The sequence below is a fragment of the Spermophilus citellus genome (assembly GCF_964194105.1).
Source record: "Spermophilus citellus genome assembly, chromosome: 4".
NCBI classification, from domain to species: Eukaryota; Metazoa; Chordata; class Mammalia; order Rodentia; family Sciuridae; genus Spermophilus; species Spermophilus citellus.
The window spans coordinates 145549658-145576139 of record NC_138185.1 but is presented as its reverse complement, the minus strand read 5'-3'; the positions used below and the strand labels follow the sequence as shown (position 1 = coordinate 145576139).

At 36.9% G+C, this 26482-nt stretch overlaps 1 protein-coding gene across 2 annotated transcripts; it reads right to left on the bottom strand.

The window, feature by feature from the left end:
• Positions 1-2341: 2341 nt before the first annotated feature.
• LOC308646227 (olfactory receptor 4F6) lies at positions 2342-25975 on the bottom strand (the record flags this gene model as incomplete). 2 transcript variants are annotated; one of them, XM_081288888.1, is made up of 2 exons in its annotated part: positions 2342-3184; positions 25877-25972. In XM_081288888.1, 2 exons carry the CDS (start codon positions 25970-25972, stop codon positions 2342-2344), a joined length of 939 nt encoding a protein of 312 aa, XP_081145014.1. The 2 variants fall into 2 exon arrangements, with proteins under 2 accessions (XP_081145014.1, XP_081145015.1); XM_081288889.1 differs by lacking the exon at positions 2342-3184 and having other exon boundaries at positions 25034-25975.
• Positions 25976-26482: the final 507 nt, after the last annotated feature.

The window sequence follows — 26482 nt, the reverse complement described above, 5'->3', positions numbered from 1 at the left end:
GTAAGGAGAAGGAAGGAGAGAGGAAAAGAAGAGACTCTGGGGACTTAAATTAAATTCCATACACATATGATGATGTCAAAATGAACCCAATTATTATGTATAATTATTTGTTCAACTATAATGCACTAATAAAAGCATTAAAAGATTTTATTTTAAAATAGAATAAGAAATGTAAAATAGAACTGAAAATATCAGCAAAAATCAAGTGAAAAAATCATGCTTGAGCATTTGCTGAAATTCTGCTACTTGACATTTAATGTACAAAATGAATAATATATGGTGTATGTCAGTGAAAAATTAACAGTCCAGTTGGGACACCATACTTACCAACCAAGGCAACATGCTCTCAAATGATAAAAGACAGCAAAAGACCAGGAGTCCGTCAACCTATATTCTAAATTTGGACCTCTTATATATTACTTTTTTGGGGGGGTACCAGGTATTGAATCCAGAGGCATTCAAAAACCTAGCCATATCCCCAGCCTGTTTTCATTTTTTTATTTTGAAACAGCATCTCACTAAGTTGCTTAGGGCCTCACTAAGTTGCTGAGGCTGGCTTTGAACTCATGATCCTCCTACCTCAGCCTCTGGAGCTGCTGGGATTACAAGAATGTGCCACTGTGCCTGGCTCATACATTACTTTTAAGATCTTGAGCTAAAAACTTAATTTTCCAGTAGCTGAACTTCCTAAAATGTGAACTTTCTAAGATGATGAACAATTTATATTACAAAAGTTTATATCTACAGTAAGTTTAATGTTTTTCTAAGTAACTGCATGTCTGTATGTAATCTTTCAGATCTATGGTACTTATTTTCTCTGTGATTCAATGGAGCTGGGACTCTGCCAACTTTCTTTCTGCATCCCTTCCTTTTTTAAGCCATACCCTTAGAAGGGGATAGAGTGCTACTGCAAGGCTGGAAGCAGAAGAAGGGTTTGCTTCTTCCAGTTGGCTTCCAGTGGACATCCTCTCTGCTGGCCCCTGAGATTCACCCAACCACACACCTCACCTCAGCAGCCTTGGTTACTTTTTAAAGCAGTAGCTGGTTAGTTGTAGTGTAAAAGGAACACAACCCACACCCTCCTCAAGAATACCAGCAACCAGCCAGCGGCATCTCTCCCTCAGGGCTGTGTCCTGTCCCATAGGCCCTCCTTCAAACAGAGACACCAGCAGACAGCATCCACTCCTCAAGGATTTAATAGTTTGGGGGCTTGAGTTTTAATAATTCTAAGGCAAAAGTTGCTTCCTACAAATGCTACATCTATGACTTTAGAGTTCATTCTTTTTCAAATAACTACTTCACTGTCAGAGACAAAATTACATCAAATTTTGTTTAAAGCTGTAATTGAGCATTATTTGAGATTCTAGAATCAGGTGAAACCTCATTCTATATAGTATAATAGATGTCTGATGAGCTGAGCAGACGAAGTTGGTTTTAATAGCAGCAAAAGGCTAGAAGGAATCAGAATCAAAGACAAAAAGTAGAGTGACTTCCCATAAAGGATTAAACTGGAGATTTCCTTGTTCCACTGACTCAGGTTGTTTGGAATCTCTTGGGTTGGTTTTAGTTTGTTTTGGTTTGGTCTGGTTTGGTTTGAAAATGGGCCCATTTCAAAGTTAGGATTAATTGCATGGCACTGAGCAGAGAGAGTCCATTCTGGTTTGGTCTGGCCTGCTGGGGCTTAGTGTAGGCTCCTACTCCAAAATAATGGCTTCCCACAAAAATTGTATAGTACAATTTTATATTTAGTTAACAACTCTTTTTTATAAATTAATTTCATTTATTTTTTTATACAAATAGAGCATTTAGTTAACAACTTTTTACATCAAAATTTCTCTTTTCAAAAAAACTGGTATGGCTTCTGCCTCCTTACTGGACTTTGAAAAAAAATCATATTCACAAATAAATAGCTCACAAGTAATGTACTAAAGAGATGAAAACAAATCAGCTAAATCGTAAGACAAATCAGAGTCAGTAAAAATTAATATTTATATTTATAGAAAGATCATCTACTTAAAATGGAAAAAAATAGATAATAGATAATAAACTACATACTGACTTTAAAAATGGATTCTTTAACATTTAAGTTACTCTGTTTGCCCTTTTATATAGGTAAGCCCACTAGTGAGATGAAGTAGCCACAACATTTCATCTTCAATTCTGTTTATAAGGCAGTTAACAGACTTATATCACAATTAAATATGGGCAGAAAGCAAAAAACAGAGCACAACACAAGTTAGTAGATAGTGGCATTCTGGCTAAATTTAACATAGCTTACATAACATGTTTTCATCTGAAATTCAAATATACTTTGCTGTTTCATATAATACCAACTATATATTTAAGAAATTTCATTATAATTTACAAACTGAGTGCAGAGTCTTCTCATTGCTACCTTCATATCTTTATTTCTAAAAGTGTAGATGAATGGGTTTAGAAAAGGAGTGATAACTGCATCAAAGATGGCAAGGAATTTATCCAGATGTGATGTGGGAAATGGCCACATGTAGAAAAAGATTAATGGCCCAAAGAACAAAATCACCACAGTGACATGAGCTGACAGAGTGGAAAGGGCCTTGGATAAACTACCCAAAGACTTTTTCTGGACAGTCATCAAAATAAAGACATAAGAGATGATCAGAATTAAAAATGAGGCCACAGAAATAAATCCACTGTTGGCAGTTACCATGAATCCCAGTGTATGGGTCTCTATGCAAGCAAGTTTTATAAATCGAGGAAGGTCACAAAAAAAGCTATCTAATTCATTTGGCCCACAGAAGGGCAAGTCTATAACAAAGGCCAACTGAGTCACTGAATGAATAAAGCCAATAATCCAGGAAGCAACTAGAAACAAAATGCACCTCCGTGGGCTCATGATGGTCAGGTAGTGCAGAGGCTTACATATGGCCACATATCTGTCAAAGGCCATGGCTATGAGCAGCACCATCTCAGTGCCCCCAACTGCATGGATAAAAAAGATCTGAACTACACAGCCTCCAAAGGAAATGGTTTTGTGCTTTCTGAAAATGTCATAGATCATCTTGGGAGCTGTGGAGGAGCAAAATATCAAATCAATGATGGAAAGGTTGGCTAGCAGGAAGTACATGGGGGACTGTAAATGAGGGTCAGAGGTCACAGCCAGCACAATGAGAAGGTTTCCCATCAGACTTGCTACATAGAACACACAGGAAAAGAAGAAGAGGAATATCTGGGTTGCCCATGAATTGGAGAGTCCAAGGAACACAAACTCAGACACCACAGAGTGGTTGGCTTCATCCATTGCCTCTGTCAGCAGTGATGTCACTCATGTTCCCTGAAAGAAAGTAAAGGAACACTCTTAGGATAAATGGCACTGATCTTGGCAAAATCATGGGCAATTCAAAAGTTGTCAGAAAACCAAACAACAGTTAATTTATTCTTCTGGAGACAATTTTAATCATAAAGCAATTCATATTCCTCTGTTATATATTTTATTGCCAAAAACATATTGCACAGAATAACTTATTTCACTTTTTTTATGGAAACCTCTATTGTGTTTTTAAGTATTAATTTATAGTCATACTTCATATAAAAATACAAATTAAAAAACTTTTTATACATTAACTGTAGAATTAAGTAACAGTGGGTTTCATAACTTGGATATTCCTCAATATATTAATACCATATGTATAACCATATTCCCAATTTCTTTCATGATCTTTCTATGCATTTTTAAAGGCATAAATTTCCCTTATTTGTAAGACATAAATTTTCCTTATTTTTAAAGTGGACAAAGTGGGTTATTTTAGAAGAGAGCATTAAATACAAGAGCAGAGTTTGGCAGATCATGGCACTCACCGTGAGTGCTGGAGAAAATGGTGTAATTATAGGTACTGTGGAGGAGATTCTGACTAAGGGTTGGGGGAGAAAAAATGTGAGCTATCAAGTAAAAGAGGGAGGTAACCAGAATGACAGCAATGAGTCATAAATCCCAAGTAAAGGAGAACAAGTAAGAGTGAATACAGAAATGTTAGAAGTGTTAGAAATGTTCTTATCTACGTGTATTTAAAGATGTTTAACCTTATGAAATAAATGCATGCTAAAATAGCAAGATACTTGGGATTTTTTTCTTATCAGTTTGACAGATATTTACACATTTGACAAAATTCAGGGTATTGGGGAAGGAGACAAGCAGTCTCATACCGACTGATGGAAAAACAAACTTATAAAACATTTGTCAATTTGGAAACACCCTCTGAACTTTTACATGCTCCAGATACTTTGACTCAGCTGTTCTACTTCTAAAAGGAGGAAATTTTTCTGAACATATATTTGTGTACATGGACAAAGTAGCCAAAGAAATAACATTTTTTTTTGTTATTTTTGCTAAAGTATTGTTTTTTAATTTAATATTTATTTTTTAGTTGTAGTTGGACACAATACCTTTATTTCATTTATTTTTACGTGGTTCTGAGGATTGAACCCAGGACCTTGCACATGCTAAGCAAGCGCTCTACCGCTGGGCCAAAATCCCAGCCCCTAAAGTATTGTTTTTAAGAGCAAAAGCTTGACAATTGCAATGTGTAGACCAGGAGACTAGAAAAATAACTTTCCATGGAGTACTATGCAGCCATTCATAATACAGAGGTAGACTTAATGTATTTAGGGCAGACAGGAGAGAGGTCAGTAATTTCCAGCACTACATTTTGCCAAGTGGTTTTAAAAATAAAATAAATAGGTAGAAAACATCTAGGTTAACACCCAAAAGCCTGTTAATGATAATTGTCTCTAAATTTAAAAAGTAATGAAGGAGAAGAGAACTTTTACTTTTCACTTTGTGCCTATCTTAAATTTTGCAGTCAGCATATACCAATTTCACTCTTACAGCAAGGTAAATGTATGTGGATTTTGAAATTACACAATTTGTATCTTCAGAATGACCAAAGATATAATCTGTCTTTGTGACTCTACTTCTCCTTTTACCTCACACTCTAAGCTAAACTACTTCTTCGCTAGATGTGCATCTGAATGGTATTTTCTTTTCCCTCATGCACACCCTCGGCTGAGCTTCACTCCCCCATCCGCTGGGCCTGCAGTGCCCTCGCCCTCATGACACTTCTCTAATTCTTCCCATTCTCTCCAACACCCCACCCAGCAAAATGCCTTCTTCCATGAAGTCTTCTTTGATAACTTTACTTTCGTATGCACTAAATGGAGATGAATTTTTCATGTATTTCGGTAACCAAATCAAAAATACTAATAATAGTAGTACTGTTCTTAGTGTTCCAAAAAGGGACCCAGTTGAATTCTCTGTTATTGTAGGTAATGTTTCTCCAATATGCCTTTAAAAAGTCTTTTTCAGACTTTCTCATAACAGTATAAATGACAATCATATTCATAAAGAGCAGCTCAGCTTAAAGTTAGATTCTTTTTATAGTGGTTATCATTAGAAGCCTCCCCCACTGAAACAATTGATCCAAGCAAATGATTGAATTCTGAATTGCTCCACTAGAAAATGGCAGTTATTCTGTCAATGTGCTCAATTCAAGCTCAATTCTAAACCCTTTTTAATTTTTACACAAAATCTTGTTTTATCTCTAGAATTTCCATGTATATCACACTATAAATATTTTTAAGGGCTGGAGCTGGGGCTCAGCAGTAGAGCACTCGCCTGGCATGAGCGAGACCCTGGATTCGATCCTCAGCACCACATAAAAAATAAATAAGTGAAATAAAGGTATTGTGTCCAACTGCAACTAAAAAAAATAAATATTAAAAAAAGCTTTTTAAATTAGATGTATTACTAGTGTTGGTAAAAATTTGTAAAGCAGACTTGTATACCGGATAGTTCTGTTTTCTAGCCAGTTTTCCATGTTCTATCTATTTTGAAATCTTGAGGCCTCTAACTTTCCTATGTACATAAATGAATAGACCACAATGAATTTCCCCTTTATGTATATCCATTAGAGTAGAGGGAAGAGAAGAGGAGAGGGAAAGGGGAGTTACTGGAACTGAAATAGAGCAATTATATTCCACACTTGTATAATTGTGTCTCAGTGAACCCTAATATTATGTGTAGCTACAAAGAACTAATTTAAAAATATTTTTAAAAACTTGATGTCTCTAGCTACCACACTTTGAGCCAAGCATAGCAGCATAGACCTGTAATCCCTTCTGAAGCAAAAGGATCTTGAGTTTGAGACCAGCCTGGGTAACATTGGAAGACTCCATCTCAAAAAGGAAAAAAAAAAAATCTAGGTACCACTTGGTATTAGTCCTCACTAAATAACATCCCTTTTTAACACAGGCAGAATCATAGTTTGGATCTGAGCTTTCAGTGAATATAGAGTGAAAAGTTGTCTAGTTAGGTCACTAATATAAAAGGAAAATAGGTTATTAGTGAGGACAGGCAACTAAACTCCAGGTGTCTTTGCAGTGTTCTGAACCCCAGGATTATGTTTTAACACAGAGCACCCATCTCTGCCTACACTCCCACCATTAAGAATAGAAGGAGAAACAAAGAAAACCATCTACTGACAGTTGACTGTCTCCTCTGCTCAGGTCTGCTCATTCCTGTACAGGCCACTATAAAGAGGAAATGGACTATAAATCACATGAGCTTACCACCAATTGAACCAAGCTGATAATTACAGAGTTTTAGAAAGTTAAACAATGTTTGGAGTCATTCATATAAAGACATGTAGTCCTCTACTTTCTAACCTTTGGTCTCAAGTTACTAACAAAGTTTAGTTAAAACTAGACTTTCTGGGTAATACTGAAATTTGCAAGGAAGCATTTCAGTCTGATGACGATAAAAGTTCCTCCACTGGTCCGCTAGTTTGCTCTTCCTGAAATGAGTAGAAAGAGTTCAGAGCCTATTCAGAATACAGGAACAATATATGTGAACTTGAAACAGAGCTACATGCTTCAAAAATAATTGTTCTTACTACCATCAATGCAGCAAGACTTGTAGACTGCTATAACCTGAATGGCATTTTACTAGTAAATGTAAAATCCTTTTATTTTCGAATTAAGGAAAACAAAGTATAGGGAGGGTAAATGACTCTGCTGAAGATATAGAACTAATTAGTAACAAATCCAGAATTAATAGAACTAGTTAGTAACAAATCCAGAATTAATATGTTTGACTCTTGGCCTCATCAGTCCAGGTTATTTCCACTTGGCATCTTGTCTGTGACCCAAAACCATAATATGCCAAATCTACAAAACAGCAAGAAGAGATAATTTTGAAAGTTTCACCACAAAAAAAAAATGACAAATGTTTAAGGTAATGAAGATGCTAATTATCCTGATTTGATAATTATACAAACTAGACATGTATCAAAACATCACATTGTACTCCATAAATCTGTACAATTATTATGTGTCAATTAAACTTTTTTAAAAGAAAACTAAAAGTGGATATATGTGTGTATTTCTTTAGTATTGTCCAAAATTCATATTACTTCAGCTAGACAAATCTTACACTCTTAACTTATTCTTTTCCTAGAGATCCATGTGCACAACATCTGTGCAAACACCATCAGAATAGCCCCCACAATACTGAAAACAAAATCATAATTTGAGTCTATTCATCCTTTGGTCTTCTATATTTCAATCGTTGGTAAATTAGCTGCAATCAGAGTTTGTTTGTTTGTTGAGATTTATGAAATTCTCCCTCAGATAACTGTGTGTTTCAACTTGGAGTTCTGATCCCCATCAAAGACAGTTCCCATCCATCTAACCTACCTGGACCAATGTTAAAATTATCATGGACTTAGAAGATCACAAAATGCAGAGTTCTTGCCTTTGAAACGTTAACATTGCGTGGCATAAAAAGTCACAGGTAATACCTCCATAGAGGCAAAGTAACTAATTAGTAGCACTGAAAAATTACTTAATGCAGTTGTAGAATCCTGGGATTGGCTTCTTGAGCACATTTGGCCAAGGGAATTGTTTCCAAGGACCACAGATATTTGGCCACAGTAGTCAAACAGAAAAATTGGTAATGGGTCACTTGAGAGGAAATAGGAGAGAATAGGGATGTGTGTGTGTGCGTGTGTGTGTGTGTGTGTGTGTGTGTGAAAATTTCATATTTTTTAATCTTTTTGCCTGTTTGTTTTTCTCATTTATGAGGGAATAAACTCCACACAAATGAAAATAAATACTTTCCAAAAAGTGAAAATAAAGCATATCATCTCCACAGGAAGAAACAAGGAGAGTTGAAAAGTAGTAACAGTGTTCTCTGATGTGGAATCTGAATGCGCTCCGTGTCCCTTAATAAAGGATAACTAAATTAGAGGTAGTAAATGTACAGCTGTCTGGTCAATATTTATTTAGTTCTTAATTATGTGTGAGATATGGAAAAATGAACAGGGTGTCAGCAGAGCAACAAAAGGGGATGGACTCAAAATGCTAGTGGAAGTAGGATAAAGGAAATCACTAGCAGTGTAACCGCTCATAGCTTAGGTCTTTTCTGTTAAAAAAAAATCAACAGAATTGTTTAAATCTGATTATATTTTATTTATTTACCTAAAAAGTATTCAGAAAGTCAATGAAAGGGCCATTCATAAACAATACTCTGTATCTATTTTCTATTGGTGTATAACAAAGTAGCTTACATCAATAACATTTTACTTGTTCATGAGTCTAAAATTCAGGCCAAGCTTGGCTGGGTAGTTCCTCCCCTGGTCTCATTTGGGCTTCCCCAATGGCATCAGTCATCTGGCAGTTTGACTAGGTTGGAAGGTTAAAGAAGGCCTCACTCAGGTTTAAGACAACCTTAGTGTAGCTTATAGACTGGGCCTCTCTTTCAAGGGAGTCATCTGTCATTCAGTAGTTTTGCCCAAGCTTCCATATAGGGTGATGGAGAATGCCACAAAAGGGCACAAGGGGAAGCTGCAAAGCAACTTTTGCCAAAGTTCCAGAACTTAGAAAACATCCCTTTTGCTATATTCCACTGGTCAAAACAAGGGACAACACCAAGACAAATTTAAGTTGGAGAAATAGACTTCACTTGTTGACAGAAAGAAGTATAAAATATCCTAGCCATGTTTTTAATCAACCAAAGATTCCATAACCACACCATTCAGTTAGAAACAACTTTAATATAGTGACCTGTTACAATGCTCTAAAGTGATATTATTCCAGATTTTATTAACTCAAAGGGGCTCTCTTCCATTCCTGTTTGTGTCTTATATTATTCAACAAATTAGTAATAAGTGATTTGCCTTCTTATTTTCTTATTGAGCCTCTGTCCTGATACTTCACACATCTCAACTCAGCTGCATAAACTCCTACAGGCTTTTTTGCCAGAGCTGAACAGTGTCTTGATTGCCAAAGTTGTTCAGGAACACTGAAATAGAGACACAGCTACGAAGATTTGAAAAGAGACTTGAAGTCCTGTGAAAAGAAAATTCTCATCATCAACAAATGAGATTAGATACATATAAAGCTGACTTATAACTTGAGGCATCCAAAAGAGAGAAATTTGGTACATCTAAGAAAAAGTCTTGCCAGGTACAGTGGCACACACCTGTAATTCCACCGACTCAGGAGGAATTCAAGGCCAGCCTCAGCAACTTAACAAGGCCCTAAGACCCTGCCTCAAAATAAAAAATAAAAAGCCTAGGAATGTTAAGCATAAAATATCAAGCAGGGTAAGCCACATTAAGCAGCAGGACCTAGTAACAGAGTGGACAGCTACAGATCAAGAGTGTGCATGACCACCTTTCAATACAGCCTTTCTGTCCCTCCCAACACTGCCCTAGATTCTCAGTTTTCTACACTCTTGGGGAATGGTTAGGCTGTGGTAAGAAAAGCCTCATTAAACTAGGCACTCAAAAGTCCCTCTAAAAGAGCTGCAAAGGGGAAGTAAAAAAAAAAAAAAAACAAGCAAAATAGCCAGGGCAGTCACAAAGTTTCAGGCAGCATGATATGGGCAACTCAGAGCTGGCAGCTTGAGAGAGGTGAGCAATGTCAGAAGTAGATAACTATGTGCCATGCATGGCTTATGTCCTCCAAGAAGAATGGCTGCACCATGGACCGTGGCAGTGCTGATTATGTGCAAATGCTTGGGGAAATAAATCCAAGGAAAAATTAAATCTCTGTTGCTCAAGCTGATCATAGAAGTCTTAAAATATTGTGGCAAATATGACACATTTGTATTCAACAAGTCGTGCTGATTGTCTTAAATTTTTTTTAACTTCATTCCTATGCATGCTTATTGAATAGTGGGTGAAAACATTTGTTAAAATGTTGAACAACTAGATAAATATTTTTGCTTATTCCAAGTATTATTCTACATCTTTACCAACCCAAAGATACTCAAGGCCTAAGTTTACAAAATACGTGAATCAATATGGGGAAGGTTTTACTTATAAAACCCTTCATTTGCAGCCAAAACATTTATGGCCCTCATTCATATAAATTCTATGAAGAAAGCATGCTGATATCTTTTCATTTGAGATTTGATGTATTCCACCTACTTATACAACAGAGATACCTTATATAACAGAGATGCATGATTACTGTATACTATTATATATGACAATTATGATTATTAACTATGGCCATAAAAATTCATCAGGGTTTCAGGAAAAGCTCATTTGCCAATTGTAGTTCTCACTCCCAGTTGACTTGCTTTATAAATGATCATTCTATTATACTCAATGCACACTCAAAGGATTTGTCTCTTCTTTCAAAATAAATTCAAATTTATCAATATTGAAGCATCTGCATGGCTAAAATTCTAGGCAAATATACTACTAATTTTCACCTAGTTTACTACAAATCCTCCTAAATGTTTTTTTTCCCTACTCTTACTTCCTTAAATCTTTTCTCCAGTCTAAAGATGTAGATCAGTGGTATCGTACAGCCTAGCACAGGGGAAAAAAAAAAGTACTCTGTTCTCCAGATAGAAATTCGAGTGATATTTCTCAGTTGAAAACAACATCTTATCATTCCTCTGCTTGATTTCTTCCATTGGTTTCCAAGAATAGCATAGAATAGAAAAGAGGGAAAGGAAAAAATAAAGCTGAGGAAAAGATAAAGTTGAAGACTAAACAAGAGCCCAATGAGGAAGAGATTTATAACCATGTTAATGAGCTTAAGCTTTCTCCTACCGGTAAGAAGGAGGCACTGGAGTTTTAGCAAGGTGTTATATAGTAAGATCTATACTGTAAAAAGAATACTTTAGTGGTGAGGCAAACGTTACATGATATACTTGCATCATAACACTACATGCTATTCCATTAATATTTACAACTTTCATGCTTTTATTATCAGTTTGAAATGTTCAAATCTTACCAAAAAAAAAAAAAAAAAACCTTGATACCCAGCAGGTGACATCATCTCAGATCTATGGGTTACTGCTTCCCTGGGTGAGTTCCCACGTTCCATCAGGATGCACGGGCTGACCTGAGCACAAGGACGACTGTGACCAATATATTATTCTTCACAGCACCTAAAAGGATATAATTCCTATAACAGGAAAGCTGTCAAATTGATAGTCATTTTTCTTCTCCAAGATTTCCCTTTTTTATTTTTTAACTTCTAAAGTGGATGTGGTGACACATGCTAGTAATCCCAGTCATATGGGAGGCTGAGGCAGGAGGGTATCATGTTTAAGCCCAGCCAGGGCAACATAGCAAGACTCTTGTCTCAAAAATAAAATAAACTATGCTGGACATGGTGTTTCGTGCCTGTAATGCCAGCAACTCAGGAGGCTGAGGCAGGAGGATTTCAAGTTCCAATCTGAGCCACTTATTGAGGCCCTAAACAATTTAGCAAGACCTGTCTAAAAATAAATTTAAAAGGGGGCTGGGTATGTGACTTAGAGGTTAGGCACCCCTGGGTTCAATCCCCAGTACCCAACCCCACCCCCCACCCCCTACCACCCCAAAAAAAGGAAGAAAGAAGGAAATATTAGTTCTTTTTTTATTGATTATTTAAAGCATTACATAGCTCATGATATATCATCTTTCATACATTTGACTCAAATTGTGTTTTGAACTCCCATTTTCACCCCAAATACAGATTGCAGAATCACATCTGTTACATATTCACATTTTTACATAATGCCATATTAGTGACTGTTGTATTCTGCTACCTTTCCTATCCCCTACTATCCCCCCTCCCCTTCCCTCCCCTCCCATCTTCCCTCTCTACCTCCCCTGCTGTTGTTCAATTCTCTCCCTTTTTTCCCCTCCCCCTTGCCCCTCATAACCTCTTATAATTTTATGTATCATTGAAGGTCTCCTACTATTTCCATGTGCTTTCCCTTCTCTCTCCGTTTCTCTCCCCCCATTCGTCTTTGTTTACTGTAGTCTTTTCCTCATGCTCTTCCTTCCTGTTCTGTTCTTAGTTGTTCTCTTTATATCAAAGCAGACATTTGGCATTTGTTTTTTAGGGCTTGGCTAGCTTCGCTTAGCATAATCTGCTCTAATGCCATCCATTTCCCTGCAAATTCTATGATTTTGTCATTTCTTAGTGCTGCATAATACTCCATTGTGTATAGATGCCACATTTTTTTTATCCATTCATCTATTGAGGGGCATCTAGATTGGTTCCACAGTCTAGCTATTGTGAATTGTGCCGCTATAATCATTGATGCAGCCGTATCCCTATAGAGCGCTTTTCTAAGGTCCTCAGGGAATAGTCCGAGAAGTGCGATAGCTGGGTCAAATGGTGGATCCTTTCCCAGCTTTCCCAGGAATCTCCATACTGCTTTCCAAATTGGCCTCACCATTTTGCAGCCCCACCAGCAGTGTACAAGTGTACCCTTTTCCCCACATCCCCGCCAACACTTATTGTTGTTTGACTTCATAATGGCTGCCAATCTTACTGGAGTGAGATGGTATCTTAGGGTGGTTTTGATTTGCATTTCTCTGATTGCTAGAGATGGTGAGCATTTTTTCATGTACTTGTTGATTGATTGTATGTCCTCCTCTGAGAAGTCTCTGTTCAGGTCCTTGGCCATTTGTTAATTGGGTTATTTGTTATCTTATTGTTTAATTTTTTGAGTTCTTTGTACATTCTGGATATTAGGGCTCTATCAGAGGTGTGGGGGGTAAAAATTTGTTCCCAGGATGTAGGCTCTCTATTTACCTCTTTTATTGTTTCTCTTGCTGAGAAAAAACTTTTTAGTTTAAGTAAGTCCCATTTGTTTATTCTTGTTGTTAACTCTTGGGCTATGGGTGTCCTATTAAGGAATTTGGAGCCCGACCCCACAATATGTAGATCGGAGCCAACTTTTTCTTCTATCAGACGCAGTGTCTCTGATTTGATATCTAGTTCCCTGATCCATTTTGAGTTAATTTTTGTGGATGGTGAGAGAAAGGGATTCAATTTCATTTTGTTGCATATGGATTTCCAATTTTCCCAGCACCATTTGTTGAAGATGCTATCCTTCCTCCATTGCATGCTTTCAGCCCCTTTATCAAATATAAGATAGTTGTAACTTTGTGGATTAGTCTCTGTGTCTTCTATTCTGTACCACTGGTCCACCTGCCTGTTTTGGTACCAGTACCATGCTGTTTTTGTTACTATTGCTTTGTAGTACAGTTTGACCTCTGGTATCGCTATACCTCCAGATTCACACTTCCTGCTTAGAATTGCTTTTGCTATTCTGGGTCTTTTGTTTTTCCATATGAAATTCATGATTGCTTTGTCTATTTCTACAAGAAATGCCGTTGGGATAGGAAAGGTAGCAGAATACAACAATTACTAATAGGGCATTATGTAAAATTGTGGATGTGTAACCGACGTGATTCTGCAATCTGCATTGGGGGTAAAATTGGGGGTTCATAACCCACTTCAATCTAATATATGAAATATGATATGTCAAGAGCTTTGTAATGTTGTGAACAACCAATAAAAAATTTTAAAAAAATTAAATTAAAATTAAAAAAAAAAAAAAAGAAATGCCGTTGGGATTTTGATTGGCATCGCATTAAACCTGTAGAGAACTTTGGGTAATATCGCCATTTTGATGATGTTAGTTCTGCCTATCCATGAACAGGGTACATTTTTCCATCTTCTGAGATCTTCTTCTATCTCTCTCTTTAGGGTTCTGTAGTTTTCATTGTATAAACCTTTCACCTCTTTTGTTAGGTTGATTCCCAAGTATCTTATTTTCTTTGAGGATATTATGAATGGAGTGGTTTTCCTTATTTCCATTTCAGAGGTTTTGTTGCTGATATACAGGAATGCCTTTGGTTTATGCGTGTTGATTTTATAACCTGCCACTTTTCTGAATTCATTTATTAACTCTAGCAGCTTCTTTGTAGACTCTTTTGGGTCTGTTAAGTATATTATCATGTCATCCTCAAATAGCGATAGTTTAATTTCTTCTTTTCCTATTTTTATGCCTTTAATTTCTTTTGTCTGTCTAATTGCTCTGGCTAGTACTTCGAGAACTAAATTGAATAGAAGTGGTGATAGAGGGCATCCCTGTCTTGTTCCAGATTTTAGAGGAAATGCCTTCAGTTTTTCTCCCTTTAGGATGATGCTAGCCTGAGGTTTAGCATATATAGCTTTTACAATGTTGAGGTAAGTTCCTGTTATCCCTAGTTTTTCTAGTGTTTTGAACATAAAGGGATGCTATACTTTGTCAAATGCTTTTTCTGCATCCATCGAGATGATCATGTGGTTCTTGTCTTTAAGTCTATTGATGTGGTGAATAGCATTTATTGATTTCCGTATATTGAACCATCCTTGCATCCCAGGAATGAATCCTACTTGATCATGGTGCACAAGTTTTCTGATATGTTTTTGTATTCGATTCGCCAGAATTTTATTGAGAATTTTTGCATCCAAGTTCATTAGAGATATTGGTCTGTAGTTTTCTTTCTTTGAAGTATCTTTGTCTGGTTTTGGGATCAAAGTGATGTTGGCCTCATAGAATGAATTTGGAAGAGCTCCTTCTTTTTCTATTTCTTGAAATAGCTTGAAAAGTATTGGTATTAATTCTTCTTTGAAGGTTTTGTAGAACTCCGCTGTATACCCATCCGGTCCAGGGCTTTTCTTGGTTGGTAGTCTTTTGATGGCTTCTTCTATTTCTTCTTTTGTTATTGGTCTGTTTAAATTGTGTGTGTCTTCCTGTCTCAATCTGGGCAAATCATATGCCTTAAGAAATTTATTGATATCTTCATTATCTTCTATTTTATTGGAATATAGGGTTTCAAAATACTTTCTAATTATCTTCTGTATTTCTGTAGTGTCTGTTGTGATATTGCCTTTTTCATCCCGTATGTTAGTAATTTGAGTTCTCTCTCTTCTTCTTTTCATTAGCATGGCTAAGGGCTTGTCTATCTTATTTATTTTTTCAAAGAACCAACTTTTAGTTTTATCAATTTTTTCAATGGTTTCTTTTGTTTCAATTTCGTTGATTTCTGCTCTAATTTTAATTATTTCTTGTCTTCTACTACATTTGCTGTTGTTTTGCTCTTCCTTTTCTAGGTTTTTGAGGTGTTGCGTGAGTTCATTTATTTGTTGTTTTTTCTTTTTTTGAGGTAAGAACTCCAAAAAATGAATTTCCCTCTTAAAACTGCTTTCATTGTGTCCCATAGATTCCGGCATGTTGTGTCTGTGTTATCATTTGATTCTAAGAATTTTTTCATCTCCTCCTTTATGTCTTCTATAACCCATTGATCATTCAATAACATATTGTTCATTTTCCATGTGATGTAGGATTTTTCCTTCCTTCTTGTATCATTGATTTCCAATTTCATTCCATTATGATCAGATATGGTGCATGGTATTATCTCCACGCCTTTATATTTACTAAGAGTTGCCTTATGGCATAATATATGGTCTTTCTTTGAGTAGGATCCATGTGCTGCTGAGAAGAACGTGAATCCACTTGATGATGGTTGATATATTCTATATATGTCGGTTAAGTCTAGGTTATTGATTGTGTCATTGAGTTCTATAGTTTCTTTATTCAGCTTTTGTCTAGAGGATCTGTCTAATGGCGAGAGCGGTGTGTTGAAGTCACCCATAATTATTGTGTTGTGGTCTATTTGACTCTTGAACTTGAGGAGAGTTTGTTTTATGAACGTTGCAGCTCCATTGTTTGGTGCATACAAATTGATGATTGTTATGTCTTGTTGGTGGATGGTTCCTTTTAACAGTATATAGTGACCTTCTTTATCCTTCTTGATTAACTTAGGTTTGAAGTTGATTTTATTCGATATGAGTATGGCCACTCCTGCTTGCTTCCGAGGGCCATGTGAGTGGTATGATTTTTCCCAACCTTTTACCTTCAGCCTGTGTATGTCTTTTCCTATCATATGAGTCTCCTGAAGGCAGCATATTGTTGGATTTGTTTTTTTGATCCAGGTTACTAGCCTATGTCTCTTGATTGGTGAGTTTAGGCCATTAACATTTAAGGTTACAATTGAGATATGATTTGTACTTCCAGTCATGCTTCTTTATTTATTTATTTTAGTTTGGCTAGTTTTGCTTTTTGGTTATTTTCCTCCCCCTTTACTGAGATACCTCCTGCTGTTAGTTTTGGGCACTATTTTTCAATTCCTCTTCTTGTAGTGTTTTGTTCAAAATGCTTTGCAGAGCTGGTTTTCTTGCTGCAAATTCTTTTAGCTTTTGTTTATCGTGAAAGATTTTAATTTCATTGTCAAATTTGAAGCTCAATTTTGCTGGATATGGTATTCTTGGTTGGAATCCATTATTTTTCAGCGTTTGAAATACATTATTCCAGGATCTTCTCGCTTTCAAAGTTTGTGATGAGAAATCGGTCGTTAACCTAATTGGTTTACCCCTGAATGTAATCTGCCTCTTTTCTCTCGTAGCTTTTAATATTCTCTCCTTGTTCTGTATGTTGGCTATCTTCATAATTATATGTCTTGGAGTTGGTCTATTATGGTTTTGAATGTTTGGGGTCCTGTAGGCTTCCAGGATTTGGCAATCCATTCCATCTTTCATCTCTGGGAAGTTTTCTAGAATTATTTCATTTAATATGCTGTCCATTCCTTTGGTTTGAATCTCTGTGCCTTCTTCTATCCCTATGACTCTCAGATTTGGTTTTTTTATGACATCCCATATCTCTTGAATAGATTGCTCGTGGGATTTAAGCATCTTTTCTGTGTTGACTATATTCTTTTCAAGTTGATAAACCTTGTCTTCATTATCTGATGTTCTGACTTCTACTTGATCAAGTCTATTTGTAATATTCTCGTTTGAGTTTTTAATTTGGTTTATAGTTTCCTGCAATTCTAGGATTATTGTTTGATTTTTTTTTAAGATCTCTATCTCCTGGTAGAGCTCGTTCTTTGCCATTTGAATTTGTTTGTTTAATTCATTTTCAAAATATACTTTTATTTCTTGGACTTGCTGTCTCATGTCTTCTCTAATATTCCTTTCCATTCGAGTTAGGTATGCCTTGAGTTCTTTCCCTATCCCTGTTTCTGCTGTTTCTATGTCCTCCTGTAGAATTGAGTTGTCTTGCATTGTTTGTAATCCTTTTTTCCCTTGTTTTCTCATGTTGTCCACGTTACTTTCCAGCTCTTTTTGATTGTCGTGTTTCTGCTCTCTTCTATAGATTTCTTTTGTTTCTGTATTACTCTGATGTCTCTCCTTTGTGTTGTTAAACTATGCCTGCTAACGTGGATTCCGCTGGGAAGGAATTCCGACATCCGAGCTCCAGTGACGACACTACTCTGCTATGACGGGCCCCAGTCTCCTTGCCGGGGTGCCCTAATGGGGGGGTGTGACTGGACTGTCTCTGTTTGGTTTCAGCTCCCGGTCGCGGCAGGCGGGCTGTCTCCAGCCGCCCAGTATCACAGGCCGCGGGCAGGTGATCAGTCGTCAGCGGGTGGGCGTTCTCCTACCGCCCAGTTACACGGGCAGTGGGTGAACTGTCGCCGGTGGGCCTGCAGTTTACAGCTGCCCAGTCGCGAGGGCCTTGCCTCTAGTCTCCTGGTTTCTCCTGCTAGTCTTGGTTTCTCCTGTTTTGTTGTTGCAATCTGTCGGAGAGTGGCGGTGGATACTTCAGCTCTCCAAGATGGTGGCCGCTGGTTGCCTTAGTGGAGTGTCCCTTGTGGGTGATGGGACTGTACCGCTTCCTTCCCCATCTGCAATCCCGAACTCAGCCCAGGGGTCAGTGCGGGCTTGGCTGGTGGGATACCACCGTGTCGCAGCCACTTATCTCCCTGCTTACTAGTTTATCCCTTCTCTGTGGCGCCACGCCTTCTGTAGCTGCAGGGCAGGCCGCGAGCATCAGACAGCCTGGATCTCCGGGGTCACACCATTGGCTTTTGGGATCCCCGGCACTCTATGGTTTTGATTTTTTCTGCTTGCCCCTCCCCCATCGCTGGCTAGACAGGTTTTGTTTTGGCTGCTGATGGGAGGGGGGGTTGAAGGTCAGGTGCCTCTAGTTCTCCTTTAGTCTTTATGCAGGCTCACTGTGATACTCCCTCCCCCTGAAAGTCTAGGAGAGATTTTATGCAAAATCCCCCTACGTATGGGGGCTGAACTGAGTGACACACACCTGTTTTGTTGTTGCAATCTGTCGGAGAGTGGCGGTGGATACTTCAGCTCTCCAAGATGGTGGCCGCTGGTTGCCTTAGTGGAGTGTCTCTTGTGGGGGATGGGACTGTACCGCTTCCTTCCCCGTCTGCAATCCCGAACTCAGCCCGGGGGTCAGTGCGGGCTTGGCTGAAATATTAGTTCTTGATCCATAGAATTATTGTAAGGAATAAATAAGGTTGTATGTAGAAAACATTCGTTAAGTGTACCACCAATGATAATGAAGATGAGAGGGAGCATTCTATAAATCACTCAGCCTGAATTCTCATCAAAAGAACTCTGACAATGTGACATGTTGATTTTACTGGGAAGTTCTAAGAGATATTTTTAATTATCCTATTAGTTAACATTCCAAAATATCTCCAAATGCTTTTAGAATAAATTCAAAGCCCTCTTGAAACAATCATGGCTCTGAAACTATGATTTGCCAGACACAAGTTGCGAGACTTGCCATCATTTATAAGAGTATGTTCGTATATGTCTGATTTAAAATCAATGATAGGTGAACAGAAATTCAGTTTGATCATTTATCTAATATAAGGTTAAGTCATACAACTCGTTAAACTTGAACTTAACTTCACCACCACTTCTTTATTATTGATGGAAATAATCATTAAGTCAAAAAATTTATCTTCAATTCGTCCCCATTATAAATTTGCTATTTTGCAGGTAGTTTTACCTGCGCCTCAGAAGTCATTCTTCCTTTGGACCCCCCAAATTCACTCTCTACACTGTTATAAAAGTGATGTTAGAAAAAAATCTTTTCATATTACCCTCATGTTAATGTTTGCCCCATTACCTATTAATGCTTTAGTCCTAGCTACCAAATACATCAATACAACCTCTGCCTACCCCTCCAACCCGATCTCTATTGCTGGGATGCACCAAAAGAACACCTTCAGAATTCATCAATCAAGCCTGCCCTTGTACAGTATTCCACACTTTTGAATAGTGTTCACATGGCATGAAATGCCTTCTCACACCTAGGTGGCAACCTCCTATGCAAATTTCCCTTTTTTCCCCAGCTATTGAAGTATAATGCAGAAAGAAATATTGTATATATTCAAGGTATGCAGTGGGATGTTTTGATAAAGGTATCTACATAATGAAATTATTACCATAGTCAAACTAGTTACCATATCCATCACCTCACATAGTTACTTTTATTGTTGGTGGGAATAAATAAGATCCACTCTCAGAAAATTTTCAAGGATACAGTACATCACTATTTTTTTCTCTTTGCTTTATATTATCTTTTTTTAATTTATTTTTTATTTAGATATGTCAGCAGAATGCATTACAATTCTTATTACACATATAGAGCACAATTTTCATATCTCTGGCTATATACACAGTATATTCACACCAATTCGTGTTTTCATACCTGTACTTTGGATAATAACACACTACAGGAATACAACCACATAAATGTTTATAGCAGCACAATTCACAATAGCTAAACTGTGGAGCCAACCTAGATGCCCTTCAACAGATGAATGGTTTAAAAAATGTGCCATATATACACAATGGAATATTACTCAGCAATAAGAGAATAAAATCATGGCATTTGCAGGTAAATGAATGGAGTTAGAGAAGATAATGCTAAGTGAAGTTAGCCAATCCCAAAACACCAAATGCCGAATGTTTTCTCTGATATAAGAAAGTTGATTCACAGTGGGATAGGGAGCGGGAACATGGGAGGAATAGACGAACTCTAGATAGGGCAGAGGGGTTGGAGCGGAGGGGAGGGGGCATGGAGTTATTAATGATAGTGGAATGTGATGATCATTATTATCCAATACATCACTATTAACCATAGTCACCATGCTGAATGTTTGGGAACCAGGACATATTCATTTTCCTCCTCAATTTTCAATACAAAACTCAACTTTCTCCTCTGAGACTTCTAAGCAGAATTGTTCATCTGCTCCTTTATGCCTACACCTCATTAAAAATTCCACATTTATGGAATGCATAGATAGATACAGGGATATGCACTGCATATGGCACTTATATGTTGTATTGTAGCAATTTGTGTCCTAACCCTCTCTTTCACTAGACAGTGATATCCCAGAAATTTGTAATTGTGTATTTTTCATCTTCTATTTCCATCCCCAGCTGGCACATAGCAAGTTATTCTGAATCCTACTTAATTCCTGGAGACATTGATTACAGGACTGATTCTCACCTTTTTGGGTCTTTTTATTATTATTCTTTGTTTTAATTAGTTACACATGACAGTACAATGATCTTTACATATCATACATTTGAATCAAATGGGGTATAATTACTCTTTTTTCTGAGTGTACAGGTTGCTGAATCACATTGGTCATATAGTCACATATATACATACAGCAATAGTAGTGTCTATTTTATTCTGCTGTCCTTCCTATCCCCCCTCCCCTCCAATCCCCTCACTTCTCTCTACCCAATCTAATGTGACACACTTCTCCTTTTTTCCCTCACATCGTCATACATGTAATCTGTATAATAATGAGGGTCTCCTTCCATCTTCCGTGCAATTCCCCTTCTCCCTCCTTTTCCCTCCCACTTCTCTCTCCTATCTAGAGATAATTTTCTTCTCATTTCACCTTTTGATTACAACCCAACCTTCTGCATCCACTTGAGAGAGAGAATGGGCTAACCAGAGGCTCCATCGAGGCTACCCTCTGGCAGTCAATTCCAGCTGTAAACCAAACACTCATGAAAATTGGCTCATTCGCTCCCACTAATGAGTGGACTAATTTAAATTCTGTTTCTATGAGAATGAAGGAACCCCATGAAGTGTCCACTTAGGCTTCCACATTTTCTTCAAATGATATGATTCTATCATGGACTAAGGATCTCCAAGGAGTACACAATGCACTACCTCCATAATGATGGATAGGAGAAACCTATAAAATTATCTTATTATATAAATTACTTCTAAGTCTTACCCCCTTCAAATAATAAACCCATGGATATTTTAATGATAAATTAAAATGACAGAACATAAATTTCAAATAGCATATTTTGGGGCCTGGCACAGTGGTGCATGCCTGTAATCCCAGTGACTTGAGAGGCTGAGGCAGGGCAATCACAAGTTCACTGTCAGCTTCAGAAATTTAGTGAGACCTTAAGGAACTTAGCAAGATCTTGCTTCAAAAATAAAATAAAATGGGGCTGGGATTGTGGCTCAGTGGTAGAGTGTTCACCTAGCATGGGCGGGACCTAGGTTCGATCCTCAGCACCACATAAAAAAAATAAATAAAGGCATTGTGTTGTATCCATGTACACCTAAAAAATAAATATTTTAAAAAGTAAAATAAAATAAAATAAAAAGAGTTGGGATGTGGCTCAGTGGTTAAGTGCCCCTAGGTTCAATCTTTGGTACAAAAAAAAAAAAAATTAAATAGCATATTGTATTGAGTTGATGTATATTTTATCTTTACCATTTTAGGCTGTTAAGTAAAGAGAAAAATATTTAGATTTTAGAACTACACGTGAAGGGACCCACCATCCTGGGAGGTAATAAAATATGGTGATTCAAAAGTGGGATGCTGAAGCAGAAGCCACCTAGATTTAGATCTTTGCTCTATTGCTTAGCAGCTGCAGGTCCCTAAACTACTTACTAAATATTTATGTGCCTACTAGTTATCTAATCTGTGGGATAAAAATGAAATATTATCTAGCTGATTGCTGTTGGAATTAAAGTAGTTAATGTGTGTAGGCAACCTAGGATATAGCCTGCCACATCATTAGTATTCAATAAATGGTGGCAGTGGTCATGTTGATGTTGGTAGTGGTTCTGCTGATATTGGCAGTGGTGGTGGTGGTAGTGATATTTGGATGAGAATAACAAATGAGCTTAAATATGTTGTGAAAATACAAATAGATGAGAAAAAAAAGTTATGATGGCTTCAATTAGGTTTGTAAATGAAACAGCTAAAGACAAGTAGAAAAACTAACCTGAATTTTATTTGGAAAGATTGTACATCTAAGTTGCCATTTGCCAAACAGAAAATCAGAGAGTCACATAACTTTCTTTTACACTGATATACAAAGAGATCTATCATGAGATTATCAAGAGAAAGAAATAAACAAAGCTTACCAAAAGGGAAAAGGAACAATGTCATACATAGCCAACCCTTACCCAATGGCTAATTTTACCAAAAAGAAATATTTATCACCTGGTTAAGTTAAAATGTAAGCTTGTATTTTTCCTAATACATATATAATTTATAAGTGAATTAACAATTTTTAAAAGTCAAAAATAAAATAAGACTACACATATTTTCTCATTTTTCTTTCAAAGTAAAGTAGTTTATGCATTTAGAGCCTGATTTAATATGGAATATCAGAACTATAGTACTGTTAGAAAAAGGCATGTGTGTGTTAAAGGTTGCTCAGTTACTTTTACATTTTGTCATATTTTATTATTGATACAATAGAAATATTTGAGAACATGCTTTAAGAATCACTCAGCTCATTTTGTGTAGCTAATGGAATTTGCTATACATGACTAAACATTCTGTCTTAATGGATGAACTTTTTTCTAATTATGCATGGCAATGGATGATGATGTAATAAATAACACATTTTCTTTATTATATTACTTACCTGTGATCAAATGCTAAAAGTTCAATTATTGAGTCAAAGGGTAGAGGTGGAGCCATTCAAAGTGTCTCCACAAAGCACAAAGGTTACCCCAGTGGTTTCCCTCCTTCAACTCAATGCCCTGTAATGCTACTTGTGAGATTTTATAATCACAATAAAAAGGGTTTTTAAAAAAATAAAATAAGAATAAAAGTAAAAATGAAAGAATAAATTAACTTCCTAAAAAAAAGTCTAAGACCTGCCAATATTTTAAGAAATTGATTCATCATAAGGACCTATGAAAAATCAACAAACCTGTCGGGCATGGTGGGATACACCTACAATCCCAAGCATTTGGGAGGCCAAGGCAGGAGGATTGTAAGTTCAAGGCCCTTACTAAGCAACTTAGTGAGATCCTGTCTCAAAATAAAAAAATAAAAGGGGTTGGGGACGTAGCTTGGTGGTAAAGCATCCCTGGGTTCAATCCCCAGTAGCAAAAAAAAAAAATAGCAAAACTTCAGAGATATGGATATAAATGCAATATTTTTCTAGATTCCTTAAAATAAATTGATATTAACATAATATCATATATATTAGTTTATAAATCAATAAATTATTTTGTTAATAAATCAGAAATATTTTCTCTGTCCTTATACTATCTTTAGGACCCAAAATTTCTAATGTGTCCCAGCTGTTCAGTCATGGAAACCATGATCCACTAACAGAAGCATACAAAAGCATGCAGTAACATACATACACCAAATTCTTGAACCTTATATCAGAAACTGACAGACCTTTGTAAAAATTAAAAAGTAATGTTGAATGACCTTTAGAGGATTCATTCAGTAGAAAAGCATATGAACAGAGGAATACTGTTTGATTTTGGAGGGTTTTTGTAAGTGATGTTAAAAAGCCATGGATAAGGTGTGCAGTTATAAAATAACCAGGACTTAGTCCAAGAAATTTATTATTAGACTGTAAAAAAGAAGAATTTGGAAATGACATCATATGAAGCTGATGCCAATGAAAAGAGCCTTGGATTCATTTGTGGCATTTCTGCTTGGAGTCAGAAACAGAAAGACAATAGAAACCAGAGGAGCAGTCTATTAGCAGAAACTTTAGGAATTCAAATCAACAAGTAGGATTAGATACATCTTCAATGTTTTTAATCTGAAAGTAAGGAGAACTGATTTTCATAATAAACTTAGATTTATCATGTGACATCTCTGTTCCTGAGTATTATCATCTATAAAATAAGTAGGTTGTAACAAATGATCCCATTTGATCTAATTTTAGAATTAGATCCCAAATTCTAAAATTTCCATTGTCCTATTCTATAATCAAGAGTTTTCTAAGTGTCCAAAGGATGAGGTAGGAAGGCAGATACTAAAGAAAGGGAAGAAAGGGGGGAAAAAAAGCATTTAGTTATTATGGCAATTTGCTGGATAGTTCGGATAAAGAATATTAACAAATTCAAAACAGGAAAAGCATACAGTGAAAAGGAGAAATACACTGATTTCCAACTCTAAATAATTAAACTCACTGCTTGGCACCTTTGGGGGTATAAAGAATATTGGAAGTAGTGGATTAAAGGTAAAAATCGGCTTTGGTTTGAAACATTTTACATTGTAATTACAAAAAAAAATGAGCAGAAAGCATCTCTTAGTTATATTTAAAAATTATCAAAGTAAAAATACTAACTGTGAAATTATCATGAATATTAAATTATTTATATTAATCACCCAGTGCAGGGCCTGAAGCACAGGAAGCTCCACTGCTAGATCCCCGTCTCCTTACTTGGTGAGAGCACTAGAGATACACAAGAGCAAGGTAACATACCTAAATGTAACCTAGTGCACTAGATCAAATATTTCAATGGCTTCATTTTTTCCCATTGTCACTGAGTATAGAGTTGCATTTTGGTTTAGAGTGTTTAGGACATCTTCCTGTAACCCACAAGCTGATAGAAAAGTTTCCTCATTGCTGCCTTCATCTCCTTGTTCCTAAATGTATAGATCATTGGATTTAGAAAAGGAGTGAGAACTGCGTCTAAGATAGCAAGAAATTTGTCCACATGTGATGAAGGGAAAGGCCAGGTGTAGAAGAAGATCAATGGCCCAAAGAATAAAACTACCACAGTGACATGAGCTGATAAAGTGGAGAGGGCCTTGGATAAACCACCTGAGGAGTGTTTTCGAACAGTAACCAGAATGAAGATGTAAGAAATGATCAGTATGAAGAAGGACCCTACAGAGATGAATCCGCTGTTGGCTGTGACCATGAACTCCAGTCTATCGGTCTTTGTGCAAGCAAGTCTAATGAGCTGAGGGAGATCACAGTAAAAGCTGTCCAGTATATTTGGGCCACAGAAGGGCAGGTCTACAACAAAAGCCAACTGGGCCACTGAGTGGATGAGGCCAAGGATCCAGGCAACAACCAAAATTAAAATGCACATCCGTGGGCTCATGATGGTCAGGTAGTGCAGAGGCTTACATATGGCCACATATCTGTCAAAGGCCATGGCTATGAGCAGCACCATTTCTGTACCCCCAATAGCATGAATAAAGAAGATCTGAGCTATGCAACCCCCAAAAGAGATTGCTTTGTGTTTTCTAAAAAGGTCATACATCATTTTGGGGGCCACAGTAGAGCAACCTCCCAGGTCAAGAAACGAGAGCTTGGCCAGCAGAATGTACATGGGGGAGTGTAGGTTCGAGTCAGAAGTCACAGAGAACAAAATGAGGAAGTTTCCCATTAGACTTGCCAAGTAGAACACAAAAGAAAAGAGGAAAAGTAGAAGCTGGATCTCCCACGAGTTGGAAAATCCCAGGAACACAAACTCAGACACCACAGAGAGGTTGGCTCCATCCATTGTCTCAGAGAGCAGAACTGTCTCAAGCATTACCTGATAAAGGAAAGTAACAAAAAAAAAAATCAAGCTTTGTAGGGACTCACCGACTACATGAGTTTCAACTTGTAAGGAAAAAATACTGCCTGAGCAATGTCAAAACCCTTTTGCCATTCAACTATAGCTGCAAAAACAAGCCACTGCTTCTAACTCCCAGACTCCCTAAAATTTATAGGTTTGAAAAAGAGATTAGGAAAAATAAAAAATTAGGAATCAGAAGATCACTGGAGGAGTAGGAATTCTCTGGAATAATATGATGATGGAGGGGAAAGAGCATGGAAATTAACTCTGATTTCTCCCTCACAGTTTATTGCTCCTGCTCATGGAATTCCCAAATTTCAAGCAATTTCTCATGACCTTTGTTTTCCTTATGTCTTTACTCCTGTATGCAATACTATCACTCTCATTAATACTCCCTCATGTTTAGCTTCATGCTATTCCTGTTTTATCACATCATATTCACTTTTTCCTCAT